Below are 14,508 nucleotides of genomic sequence, written 5' to 3'. Positions count from 1 at the left end.
GTTTTCCTACGTTTTACAGTCTTTTCAATTTATTTAATTGCAGTAATTAATTTAAATGCAGCAATTCAATTTCCACGTTGCATTACAGTAATATTCTTTTAATTTTTAAACAGCAAGAGTGTTCAATAATCCATATTTCGGTAAATTAAGAACGTAACTGTGCCTTTCTAGGGTTATAAATCTATTGTAATTATCTAGTTTTTATTGAGTTTTGTTTGCAAAGTATAAACACATGAAGGAAGTGATCAGTTGGTAAATTATTCCATTATTTGTGTACTGAAAAATTAAATTGTGTCAGGTTTAACAGTACTGCTTTATGTTTTGTAATGCAAATCATGTTTTCATTGGGTACGGGATAAACGATTACAAGTTGGGTCCGCACGATCTCGCTTTGCCATTCGTCCCGCGACCGTCGGTTTGACCCTTGATTATCATTTGCCTGTCGTGATTTTTCACATATATTAGAAATGAAATTAGATTAATTTTTAATAAATTGATATATTATTTGTGTATTGAACAAGTGAATCCTCTCAGTAATATAACAATGTATGCTTGAATGAAATGTTCTGTGAAGGCTTTTGTAAAGGAAAAGTGTATTGAAGCTATGATAAGGCCGATGGAACGGAAGGAAGCGGAAAGGAAAACCGCAATATCAGCGCGTATAAATATCGAATATACTGACACGTGCAAAAACGCTTTATTATTCACAATTGTGGTTTTGTCTTCACTATTCGATAGCATTTTCCATCACCTTTGATATTGTTATATTTCGTCTTAGGGGTTAGTCGTTTCCGATTATTTGGCCAAAATACTATTTATATTGTGAGATTTCATAATCTCGCCAAATTTCTAAATCATAATAATTGCAGAACATCTTTAGTTTTTAAGAAAAATGAATATTCTTTACTGAGAGATTACTTCTTCGAGTTTGCAGGATGATGAACATGGTTATGTTTGTCTGTCAGATCCGTCTCGGCTTTAAGCGAATTGTCTAGGTTATAAGCAGGGAGTGTCAAGACGACAAACCCACCACTGAACATGCCAATATTACGAAACAATTGATTCTGACATATCAAAACAGCGAGAATAAGCAAGCACAACCAACATTTTGTTAAGGGCATCGTAGAGAAAAGTTGATGGCCACTATCATGTTACAACTAAATAAATATATAACCCATATGGCTAAATGCCAAAGCAGAAAGTCAGACAAAAAAAAAGCATAAAGGCACATTAGTCCAAAATGATTGGTAATGGCCAAGCTTCATAATTCTTCACCCCTTAATCTCATAATTGTCTTTGTTGGCAAATTTGTTCTAAATTGAATTTTTTAAAGAGTTCTTAAAAATAAGTTTAGTAATCAGTTTAAGGTTAATTAAATGATTCTTTACTAAAGAAGCTTTTAAACAGTTTAAATGAGTTGTAATCAACTGAGACGATTTCCATTGTTCTTTTGAGCCATGCCATCCGTTATTTCTGGGTAACATACGGTTCTTCCCATGCATTCATCTAGCCTGTCCATGCAGGAGTCCCCCAAGGTAGAGTGCTTGGTCCAACATAATATGTACTGCTTACATACAAATCACCCAAATACTTCCTTGTTCACATCTGCAGATGACATTTCAATCCTGCCCTTGCCGTTCGATCCCTACAGTCTCACTTTACCATCCTTGAGCCTTAAAAAGTGGATAATAAAAATAAATGAAAATAAATGCCAGTACGTTAATTTCACATTATGGAGAGCAATGCTTCCTCCTGTATACTTAAACCGTGTTCCTTTACCCAAGACAAACTGTGTTTGCTACTTAGGACCATACATCGACAAACGCCTCGCGTGGAATCCGCACTTTATCGACAAGTACTCAATAGACGATAACTCAAGTACTCAATAGACGATAACGTCTTTCTAGATTTGTAGACAGACGATCCAAACTATCCCTTAACAGTAAAAGACTTGTCTATAACACATTACTCAAACCGACATGGACTTACTATATGGAAACGTTTGGTTCTTTCTATGTGTCCAATCGTACTTCACCAAGATCTCAACATCCCTTATATTTCCCACGCCAACAAATCAAGATACATCAAATTCCACTTCACCGCCGGCTGAAACGCCTATGGCCTGTGATACCTTAGGTTTACTTACTCGGAGTGTCAGTACAGACTGGCTTCTCCGCTCATGACAATACAATTCAATTATTCTGTGTCAACATTATATTTGTTTCATAATAGTTCATTCTATAGTTGTATATTTCAAATAAAAGGAAAAAAGCCCTGTCATCAATTTCGATTGTCCCACGGCAAATCCCAGACAAGGCCTATTTTGATAATTACTATCAAAATTATTAACCCCTTCCTGCGTGCCGCGGGTACACTCCTTCTGCAGAAGCCCGTTCCCTTTCGTCTCCTTTGCCGAAATCGTCATGATCGAATGACTCCCTGGGAAAAAGGACGAAAGGACCACCGTCTTCTTTCATTCTCGGATGTTCCGGACGGCTTCTTACCCTGTATAATTACAGGTCACGGTCTATGGACGGGTTTTATCGCGGCCTAAGAACTTGTCGCGGGTTGTTTAATGAGTGGAAGGCTGTAGTTCCGCCAGGGCACGCTTGAGAAGAGACGCTTGACTCTCTACAGGTAATTCATTACCAGCTCTCCAACTCGTTCTACCGTGGAACCTACATTCCCTCCTTAAATGCGATACTCACTGACAATTTAATTAAAGTCTCAACATGGAATTCAATTTTTTTGTGGGGGGGGGGTTCTGTTAATAATCACAAGCGTTCGCCTTTGAACACCTCGCCCACAGTGCCAAATGGGAATGAGCAGGTGGAAAAATACAATTTATAAATAAGAAATAATACAAAGCATGTTGATACTACAGCCAATTTATTAACCCACACAAGCATAAAATTTCATCTTATCCGTTTTTAAATTATACAACAAACATAAAATATACATGACACATCGCATTTAAAAAAAAATCAAATGTTATTGTTTCAAGTTTTAAAGAGCTGGAAGAAATTGTAGCATAATTATATAGATTGGAATATACTGACGGATAACATTTACAGTTCCATGTTCACAATCGATGGTATTTTGATCAGGTCCCTCTAGGAATCAATAACTTTAACCAAAAACTAAAATTTAAAAAATTGCATTCTTTTATGTCTTATTTGCAATTAAATGAGGTCATGTACCGAATTATTTGATGATGTGCCTTAGATCATGAAGAGATCGGAAAATAGGATAATCTTCAAACTGCTAAGTGCTCAGTAATTAGACTAATAGTAGTGACAGTAATAATTTTTTCGCTTTAACAAAATTTTAATGTAAATTGTTTTAAAATTTGTATGAATACTTACGTTATTGCAGCGCACTTTTATTTATTGATTCCTGTAGTTGTCTTCTGTGATATTGTTGATCTTTGATGACACTTAGGGCATCCGATGTATCGTGTTAAATGCGTATTGTGCTTATAAGAACAGATATACATAAAAAACCTTTCAAGATTTTTTATATAGTAAATGTGCTAATATGAGAATGTGAAATTTAGTTGTTATCGATCATGTTTGCCTACTCGTCGAATTGGTAGACCAAAATGATCTGTAACGGAGAAAATTAAGGTTCATCACCCCGCAGACAAAAAGGAGAAATCTCACAATATCCGGTTATTCTAGGTTTTTGAATAAGTGTTAGGTTTTGAAATACAACGGTGATTTAAAAAACGGCTGAGTTGATAGGTTATCAGTTTAAAAGTACTTGACGAAATTGAATTTCATTCTGCTTTGGCCACATTTTTCAGCCTTCCTTTCTCAATTTAACTTTTCAATTTTCAATTTCTCTTGATTCTTTTGTGAACACTTTTAAAAAAAGTTAACTTTAAAAGTGCTTACGAAATAGCACACTAACGCAACGTTTAATGATTCCTTCGTCACAGAAATTGTTGACTTTATCACATCCTTAACTTAGTTTGCGTGATTAGCCTTTTTGTATAGTCCGATTTTACCTTCAGGCAATTAGTTTCTTGAGTTAAATATTTTTTGTTTTTAGATTGTTTAATAAACAAGAGAAAAACCTCGTTGAAGTAAACGACCCGGCGACTAGTTGATAAACGATGACCACACGTTTTAAGAATATCAATGAGTCGCTGGAAATTGCTGGTATAAATTGACTTGTTCGTTCCCAATTCATCGTATTAGTTACGCAACCGTGGCAAAATATTTCCATTTCCCTGCGTTCTATAGAAATAATTTTTTTCGCAAGATTATCAATCAGAATTATTTTTAAATTTTAAATAAAGTTTTTTATCCAAAGCGGCTGCCAAGGCTTTCTCTATAACGCCCGTAATGCTGCAGTCATAAATTGAAATCCAATTTGATGGTTGTATATAATACATGTACACATGTATATGAAAATAAATCAAGTAAAAAAAATAAACTCATATATATAGCCATATGTATAATGAAAAGTTGTCGACCAAATCTCAAATTGCTTAATCTTTGGTGGGAAGGTTTCAAGTTAACGAGCTAGGAACAGATACTTACAAATTTATTTCTATCAATATTTTCTACCCTTAAAAAATCGCCAAATAGTAAATCCCAATAGCAACAGTGAATTCTTAGGAATGGGGCGATGGCAAAGACCCAACTTGTAAACACAAACATTTCAAAAATAGAGACGCGAAAACATGAAAACCGTCTTAAACGTCCGGCCGGATGTGGTGATTGCATATCGTAATCTATGATTGCCTCTCTTTGAAGTTTAAATAATATCAAATTCCCCAGATAAATCGTACAAAAAGTTGGAAGTCAGGCATCTCTTTGCCAAAAAGCCGGTACACCAATTTTCATTATTTTTTTTTATGCATGTCGTTGTCAAAATGCCTTCTCATTAGGTTTAACTAACGATCTGTGACAAGAAATTTTGCACTTAGAAATCCATAGAAGGAATGGTGAAAAGAGCCTAATCAAAGCACTGCGAGAATGGGCGGATCGAGTTGATCAGATAGGTCCGAGACCACCCAACAAAGCTCCCCGATTCCTCCTTTAAGACGATTACATAACGATTATGGCACAAACGCATCTACTTCCTTTCCCATATTTTTACGGAGATTTTAATTTCTGAACAAATTGTTCATAATTATGAGCTTTCTTTACGGCTTATCTAGGAGACGCAGTAATCAAAAAGTCAGAAACGAAATCCAAGACACGACTGATGAGGTAGTAAGTACTAATAATAATATTACAAGATATACAAAGAAATTGAAAGTCTATCCGGCCACATTTGCTTTTTTTGGATGCTTCTTTCTATTTAGAAACATTATAAAGCGTTGATTATGTAATGTTGGCTTTTTGGATTTCGGAATTATTCGATTGCGTAATCGATCCTGAGAAGGTTCAGCTGCTTTCGCTATCAACCATCATGCCTTTACTTGGTCGTGCATAATGAAATCGTCCGCTAATCTGTAACATTTAGAGAAAAAAGGCCATTCGAAAGGTCGTGACAGGCACATCGCAATGCGTGACTGCTTGCATTCCTGCAGAGCGGTTGGCAAAATCGCCCGGTCATTTTTCTCTAGGAGGTAGCCGGAGAATTCCCGTGGGGGTTAATAAATTAGCGACTTGTAGAGCGGGCTCTACAACCCCACTGTTCTAAATGCCATCTGGTTTATTAGAGAACAAGGTAATTTGCACGGACGGCGGAATTAAATTTATCACCAGAGCCGCCGAGTTGACACACAAGTCACGACACGAAACGGAAAAAAAATGAAAACCTCCAGAATTCCTCCGGCTACTAATTACAGCCGTTAGAACGCCCCTATTTCCATGATGATTAGTCAATATTGATATACACAATTCCACTATTATTACATACTCACAGGTAGTTCAAACCATGAACCATTATTGTAAAATGATGAAGGTGATCATCCACTGGAGGTTTGATATAACGGAACTTTCCAAACTAACTGATTAGATAATCAAACCCAGTGAGATGTAGTAAGAACTATGGCTTTGTCTGATCCTCGTTTGACTATCTTTCATATTATTTCATCATCCTTCGCGGCCTTTCGAGACTTAGCGATCTTCGAATTGACAGACACAAAAGCGGCAAGAGCATCAGAAAAACAGAAATCCAGCATTCACGTCTACAGGACGAAGACAGGTGGAAGATGTAACCGTATAATCGGACACAACTTCTAAAATAACATTCAGACCAACAAACGAAGACGGCGGCATGCCAAACCATCAGGTCAACTAGACAGTCTGAGACCACATTACAAACACATGAATAATTTAAGTTTGTGTAATTTTTGAGGGAGACATGATATACGCAAAAAGACATAGCTGTGTCGTTTCGCCCCACACCTCTCCTCAGGTCGATTTTAAAGGCCTTTTCCACTACAAACGCTGATAGATTTTCGGAACAAATGGACGGCAGTAATAATTAACAGAGGGTGGTTTTAAGGGGGGGGGGTTGTGGGATTTGTGGTCTGCGGCCGGGACCGGGCAGAGTGGACAGACCACTCCTGTGGCCAACCGCCCCTCCTTTCCCACCTCACCGCTACCCAACACCATAAACAACTCTTTAATTAACAATTGCTCCTTTATCCGACCGCAGGGACAGGAATTGAAAACTGCCGGCACTTATGAGTTAGCCACTGTTGGCTTTTATATTTAATTAATTCCTTTCCGGATTGTTTCCACCAGTAAAAATTTACCTGTTAAATAATATCCTTGGCACGTTGACAACGTTGAAAATAACATTGTAACCATCTTGATAGCCCTCTACAAATAACTTTTTTCTTTACCCCTGCGGCTTGTATTAAAAAATATAATAAATTAACTTATATTGATATATGTTTAGGTTCATGGTTAATAGGTTCATGATGTTGGGAAAGAGCCAGTAGCTTTTAGAATAGAAAACAAACTCCATTTACTGACACATTACTGCATGGTTGGCGAAAAATACAGTGATTTTAAAAAAGGTTCATATGTCCGGTTCTTGGCGTGTAATGTTATTTTACAAACGATGCACAATGGCTCGATTTCTCTGGAAACCGTGACACATTATTTTCCAGTGTCTTTTTTAATTTTTTCTTTAAGATACATTGATTTGCGAAGGTTTATTTCATTTAACATTTATTTTTATTTTATGTTTTAACTATATCTTCATGCTTCGTGTGTAGTATGTCTCCCACAAAAGGTATGATGTAGAAAGCAAAAAAAATTCTGTTTCTTACTATCTAAACGAACCAAATAATGCATTTTCGATGTTGTACTTTACAGTTAAAACATTGTTACATTTATTAGAAAAGGCTTTCCGTTTATTTTATTGCAAAAAAACCTAAAAGAATATTAAGGAAGTAATGATTTGTAGGTACGGAAAATGGAGAATAGGATCGGGCTTAGGTCGGTTCCATGTGGAACTCTATTTATAACAGGTTTTCTTTTCTTTATTTAAAAAATTAAAGGTGTTTGTGGGCATGTTTAATGCCGTTCTGTCTAAAATAAATTAATAAAAAATAGTGTCTTGGTTGTATGTGAACTGGTTATTTATTTTAAAAACGTAAAATGTAACTAGATCACCATTAATGTGACCTCACTTTTGTTTTTCATAAAAATAAAGGGAATATTTAAAATCGTGATATGATATGGATAATATAATTCTGAACCCGCATTGGGTCCGTCTCTACTCGTGGTTTGTTGAACTACTGGGCATTGTGCCATCTGCAGTTCCTCACTGAAGATTGCGCAATAACGAAACGAATAAGTAGTTCAAACCATCGAGGTATGACGGACTCTTTAAATGTCCCAATGCCGGATTATAGCATCAGTTCGCCTACTCGCAGTCCAACTCCCAGGAACAACTCTTGACAAAATAGCATATAATGTTAAGGTTGTTATGTTAATATTGGGCTTAGAAAATTTCCCCGAGATGAAGAGTTTACATAGATGAAGTATTTGTTTGCAAATGAATGATCTATATTGTTCATTATCATTTTTATCGCAGAAAGATTATACATTGTACATTCTATATTATCATTAATATTATTTAATGAGGAATATAGAGAAGTTATGAGGTTGTGAGATGGACAATACAATAATAATGAGGTTGTTAAGGGAATATTGGGCTTAGTAAGCTTCCACGAGGAACTCAAGATGAAACAGTCTCAGATGGACTAATTTCTTTTAATATTTGTTAATTAGTGTCAGATGGGCTACATTTCTTTTAATATTTGCTTATTTAGTGAAACACAATTTGGTTTAGCTGCTCAAAACGTAAAGATAATTTCTGATTAGTTAATAACGTTGATTGTATGAAAATTAATGATCTTTAATGTTCATTATTAGTTTTATCGTGAGATAATATTTTATTATATGTTGTACGTTACAAATCATCATTAAAAATGGTCTATGAGAAATATAACATTACAATTAGTACGTAAAACCTTGTTGCTCGCTGAAAATTGTTTTCGACATCCCGTTAAAAGCAGTAAAGATTATATTTGGAAAATAATTTTTTATATTTGTAAATCTATTGATTTTCTTAAAAAGAAAAATTACATAATATATTCATTTGTCTGTTAAGCCGAGAGCACGTGTTATTGATGTTTCCTCGTAGATAAGAGGAACGTTATCTGTTGATGTTTCTGTGTAGATTCTGAGACGTTAATCCCGAATTTGGTCTTTACTGGAAGTCTTCTAGGGGTGTTTGTGTCGAATAAGTCGTCGCGGTGTCTCGGACTCACTGAAAAAAGGAAAATTTGGATATTTCGTGTTGGGAGAAGAGTACAGTCAATTTGCAGACATGAGGAGAATGACTGCAATTTGCGTAATGCCCTACTTTTTAAAGGTATTGGCTAACTTACCTAATCCAGCTTTTTTCTACACCAGTTTCATAAGAATTATTTTTTGTACGATCTGTTATTTCGGAATGTTTTATTCATTGTACATTTTGACTCATGTCCGATAAGATCATTTCACCGTTTCTTGCGCCATGCTTAGGAAAATTTGTTGTATAATGTCCATTTACACTGATGAGAAAAGGACCTGTGTCTGGGAAATATCGCAGGCACGGTTCTTCGATTCCTTGAGAAAATAATCCAAGCAATAATTCACGGCTTGAGTCCTCGAGCATAGTGGGGGTGCGCACGGCCTCGCAGGTTTGTTAACGTTGTGAACACGAGAAGTACATCACCCCGTCTTGTACCTTAATTGGTTTGCCTTCGGTATATTAACCGGTTGAACGCTGTACATAACTTACTCCATCGTCCCGTTGAAATATCAAGTCGGTTCATATTCATACATGCCTAGTGTGATCAATTCGACAATTTGGGGTGGTGTTGATCAGACAGGGTTTGTGAATATAATATTTATATTAGAAACAGAAAGCCTGATTATGAAATGTAATTGTGAACAAATGAAAATGATCCAAACTTAATCATAATCATCAATATCAGGAAGATAATTTCATTTCCGATGAGATTTGTAGGAAAAACTTAATTTTAGTAGTTAGATTTCTAATCTTAGAAATTAGATAATTCATATTGTGGTGATTAATATTTTATTAAACATTGGTTTTTTTCCGGGTTGTGTACAAATTGTTTCATCAAAGCTAAAAAAGACTCAATTCATCTGCGATGACAGCAATGCAGAATATTTCCGCCATATCGATGCCTATTTGTTATCATTGGCATTTCAGGTTCATTAGGTCCACGGTTGATGAGAGGCATCTAAGACGATCCGAAAGCAAAGTTTATCTTTCTTCGAATCAAATTTTCGATTTCATAGGCCCGTATAATTTTAATGCATGTGTACATGCGTGTGTGAAACTTAGATCGTCAAGCTACATAATTAATTATAAGAATTTTAATTTAGACTAACTGCCATCCTTAATATTTTCATTTTGTAAAAGCTCGTATGAAATTTCTCACGTTGAAATATAAAGAGAAGATTAGATTCACGAGATAAAAAAGTGGCAGAAATGCCACAAAATTGGCAAATGGTGCTTTCAGTTGTGAAACTCATTTATCCTTGTTCAATCCGACTTTCCCCAACTAGGCGTTTCTTTAGTTCGATTTTTCTGATCTCTTACATTATTTAGGAATATAATCCTCAGGGTCTATTTTTTTAAAATGTAATTTCGAGGTCATCTGTTGACCCAGTTGTCACGTTTGTCTTCAATCACCCCCCTCTTTCTTTAATCTAAAGATAATACTTAAGATAATGCCGAGTTTATTGAACTTAAAAGAAACATTTTCATTGATGATAATTATAATCCCCCTTCCTCTTATCTCCCGAGTGAGTTTTGCGTTTAAAGAGGGTTTTATTCTGTTTGCTCTTAGATTCTAAAATTTTGTTTGATGTTTTGGAAGGGATACTTCTTTTGTGCTGTGTCGTGCAATTTCGCCCGAGTCAGATTCCATTTATGTTTTTTTCCTCCCTGTGAGATGATTTCTCTCGATCCCCCTCCGTGTCAGTTTTTACCCCGGAGCGCTTACCGTTTTTTGTTCTCCGGCCCTGTTTTCGAGCCGTCTCTTAAGTATATTGTGTCTAGCCCGGTGATTACCTTGCTCCCTAATGACTCCTTAGCTCAGTTTTTCCCAAACCCCAAATTGCTCGCTTCCTCTGTCGTGAACCTGTGCAGCTGTTGAGGCAGTTCTTTACCACTTCCTCTGGGCCACGGGCTCCTTAATTAAAGCGTAATGCCGGCCGACCTCTCTTTAATGAGACTTTCTACAAATTCATTATGACGTTATTTGTTCAGATGTCGTTTGTCAGCGGACTCCAGATGGTCCAGTCTGCTGGGCTAACAGCTTATTACTTCTTCCGTAACCCGATGAAATCTTGCTGTTATTGGTAGTTGGAATGATTTATTAAGTTGAATTGCAATATTTCTTCATAAAGTTTGCAGAGAGATGAAATTGTACTTATTCCTGTCCGATCTCCCTGGCTACAACACTTGCCACACAATCAGTTCAGGTTTTCAGAAAGGTCCGGTCTTCAATCAGCTAAACATCTTTCTTCTATGATTGACATTATTGTTGACTTACTCCGGAAGATTTAACTAGGTCATTGTTGACTCTTTTCTTGCGTAACAAGCGTAAGAAAATTACTTGAAAGGAGGTGTGAAAATCCACAAATTGCTGATTTGGGACGTCATTAATGATATATGCCTTACACAGCGTCTCTGAATCGCATACCATTTTTAAGATCCTAGTTGACAGACCTTGTCACAATGTAGGTTTATAAAAAAAATGATCTTGGCCAATATAATTTGAAGGTCTGAAAGGTCCTATAAGGTCTGAAAACACTACACAACATACAGGTCCAGTGGTCAATATTGATCTATATCTTGTGTTGATAGAGTAATTAGCTTACTTCTCTGAATCATAGCTTCCCATTAATCATACTGAATAAATCATTATTGACTGATCGCAGAGTATCCATTAACTCTCGCAACATCCTCTTCTGATTTTTTCTCAAAATTGACCAGTTTGTAGATTGATGAAATTGTATTTGGACCGCTTCTCGTGGCTAGTTTGACACTCTAAGAAGTTAGTTTTTCTTGCAGGAAAAGAAGAAAAGTTGCTGTGCATTTGAAATTTTTTATTGATATCCTTTGTACCTTGGTAATCTCAGAACATGTTGGTATGCTTTCCCCACATTTCTGGTATGTCAGACGTTTGTTGAAGCCAAGATAAGCAGAGCAGAATGATCGGGAACGACCAAACTTAATCACTCTGCAGTCAAGAGTAAATTTCACAAATAATTATTTGATGAAGTACAAACTACATTTTTACTACAACTTAAGGTGTTAGCAAAACTATTTTTTGATGAGGTTTGCAGAGTGAAGAATTCGTATTTGAACGACTACAACCATCCTGGTCCACCGCCCCTGGCCGATCTCGTCGCGTTAACAGCTTAAGTTTTAAGCACAATATGAGAAACGTTACTGTAGTTAACATTGGAAAGTTTTATTGATATCCTGGAACCAAAAATCTACTGGTTTTGTATTTATGTTTTACATTTGCTTGGTGATGAAACTTTAATTTGGTCGTCTCATAACATCCTGGTTTCATCATCCTCGTTATTCTGGTCTGTCAGACCCTTGTTGAAGATAAGCAGCCAAATTGGAGATTCAAAACCCGGAATGTTGCTAACAGGGGTTATACGATTTGAAGTCGTCCCTAACGGTCCAGTTTGCTTGTACTTATTAGGTGTACCTTATTGGGGGATTATTAGTACGTGTATTAAGAGATTTTTAAGATGTTTTAGATTTAAGAAGATTTTTTTATGTTTTACATTTGTATAAAGGGGTTGGAGGTGTAAAAGGGGTAGCGACCCTAACTGCTGTGCCCTATATAACATCTCAGACGATTCTTCTTGATAGAAGAAGGGGTTTTCCATAAAGGGTACGTGAGAGAACTCCTCGTTAGACTATTGTTGGTAACTCGGGTCGAGTGTGAGAATGAAAAAATAAGTCGATGCGCTATCATTCAGCTTGTTTCCCCTCGGTGAGAACGCGTTAACAAAAGTCCATTGTCTCGTCCCGTCTCGCTGCTTCCACCGTCTGTACTTGCGGCCGGGAGCCGTCGTCTAGGGAAGACGTGAGTAATTGGCATAGAGGATCTAATTGGGTTTGTTCCGCCCTGCGGCCAGGCCTGGTGTGAGGAACCGATGGTGGCTAATGGGAAACTGCCACTTCATTGTACTTTATATCTATTCTAGAAGGAAATGCCGGTGATGTCGTTTGGCCGCGGGCGCCCCTACGATAAGCTCCTATTGACACACTCGATAACGCGACGAAATAACATTGCTCCATAGGTCAATATTGACTTATCTCTGACACCAAATGTTCAAAATAAGAACATGCTTTCATCATTTCTACTCAGACCCAGGGTATGGAAAGAACATAAAAAACATCCACGTGAGCCAAGAGTGATCAAGGGGTTCTATACTGACTTATCTCTGTAGGACATTGTCACAATAAAAACACGCTTTCCCCACGTTTTGAAAATCAAACTTGTCGAAAAAAGCTAAAGATCGACTGGGTTTATCACTCTATAAGTTAATTACTGAGTTCCGAGCCGTATAAAAACAGATTAAATAACGTAAGGTTACGTAAATAACAAGCTTGGCTAATCAATATTCATATATATCTCGTCAAATTGTTTTCTACTCACTATCAAAGACACCCATTAAACTTCTACTTCAGAGGTCACAGTTTACTTATCAAAGAACATCCTGTAATACTCTCAAGAGGTCAATGTGGGTTCATTTAGTCTAAAAATTAAATAGAAACTTGTGATGAATTAAATTCTGGACTAGTGACATAAAAACAGTTCTATTTTTGATCAATATTGACCTATCAAATATAAGTAAAAAAATTGTGAGCGAACTATTGGGTTGTCCGGAAAATAATGCAGGATTTTAAGTTTTCATTAAAAAAAATCTATATAAAATATTCTGTTTACGTTTACAGGATTACTCATTTGTATGAATGTCAACACTTATTAATCCTCTTCCAAATGATATTGTTTGTTTACCTCTGTAGCATTCCGCTACTTGGAAATAATTCAGTCATCCTTATAATGTCAAAGCGAGAATTTCGTACGATTTTCTTTTACGAGTTTAAACTCGGCCGAAGCGGAGCCCAAACGGCTAGAAACATTAACCAAGTCTGGGGCGAGGGTTGTGTTAATGAGTGCACTGTGCAAAGGTGGTTTAAAAAATTTCGGGAGGGAGATTTCAGCCTTGAAGATGAAGAAGGTCGTGGAAGGCCTTCCTCTCTTAATGATGATGTTCTGCGATCAGTGGTGGAAGAAAACCCCAAAACAACTGTTCGAGAACTTGCAGAGCAACTCAAAGTCAGTAAAACGACCGTCGCTGACCACCTCAAGGCGATTGGAAAAGTGAAAAAACTCGAAAATTGGGTTCCACACTCATTAAACGATCGCCAAAAAATCAGCGCTTTGATGTTTGTGCATCACTTCTTTGTCGAAACAAAAATGACCCATTTCTGGCCAGAATTGTTACATGTGACGAAAAGTGGATTCTCTACGATAACACTAGACGTTCTGGACAGTGGCTCGACAAAGGAGAAGCTCCAAAGCCCCCAACTCATCAAAAAAAGGTAATGGTTACGGTATGGTGGGCTTCATTTGGTTTAATACACTACAGCTTCTTAAATCCTGGCGAAACCATCAATGCTGAATCATACTGTAACCAAATTAATACCATGCATCAGAAATTGGCAGTAATGAAGCCCTCTTTGGTCAATCGGAAAGGGCCCATTTTGTTGCATGACAACGCTCGACCACATGTGTCACGTGTAACGTCACAAAAATTATTGGAGCTTGGCTATGAAACTTTGCCTCACCCACCCTACTCTCCGGACCTCTCGCCTACTGACTACCATTTTTTTAGACACCTGGACCACTACTTACAACACATAATATTCAAAAATCAAACGGAACTGGAAAATGCATTTATTGACTTTATC

The 14,508-nt window shown here is 36.7% G+C and overlaps 1 protein-coding gene across 7 annotated transcripts in view; it reads left to right on the top strand.

Moving 5' to 3' along the window:
* LOC106672153 (transducin-like enhancer protein 4) overlaps window positions 1-14,508 on the top strand; it is a 146,479-nt gene that overhangs the window by 25,869 nt on the left and 106,102 nt on the right. The window contains exon 1 of one of the 7 annotated variants that reach the window (XM_014403345.2): window positions 8,699-8,856. The exons of the other annotated variants lie outside the window; for them this stretch is intronic. Within the exon in view, the coding sequence (XP_014258831.1) occupies window positions 8,812-8,856 (45 nt within the window). The 5' untranslated portion in view covers window positions 8,699-8,811. Of the gene's footprint in view, window positions 1-8,698; window positions 8,857-14,508 lie in introns of those variants that run through there. 7 annotated transcript variants of the gene reach the window in all.

The sequence above is a fragment of the Cimex lectularius genome, unplaced genomic scaffold, assembly GCF_000648675.2.
Source record: "Cimex lectularius strain Harlan isolate CLEC.00 unplaced genomic scaffold, Clec_2.1 scaffold130, whole genome shotgun sequence".
Classification (NCBI taxonomy): domain Eukaryota; kingdom Metazoa; phylum Arthropoda; class Insecta; order Hemiptera; family Cimicidae; genus Cimex; species Cimex lectularius.
This window is presented reverse-complemented; position numbering and strand designations above follow the sequence as displayed.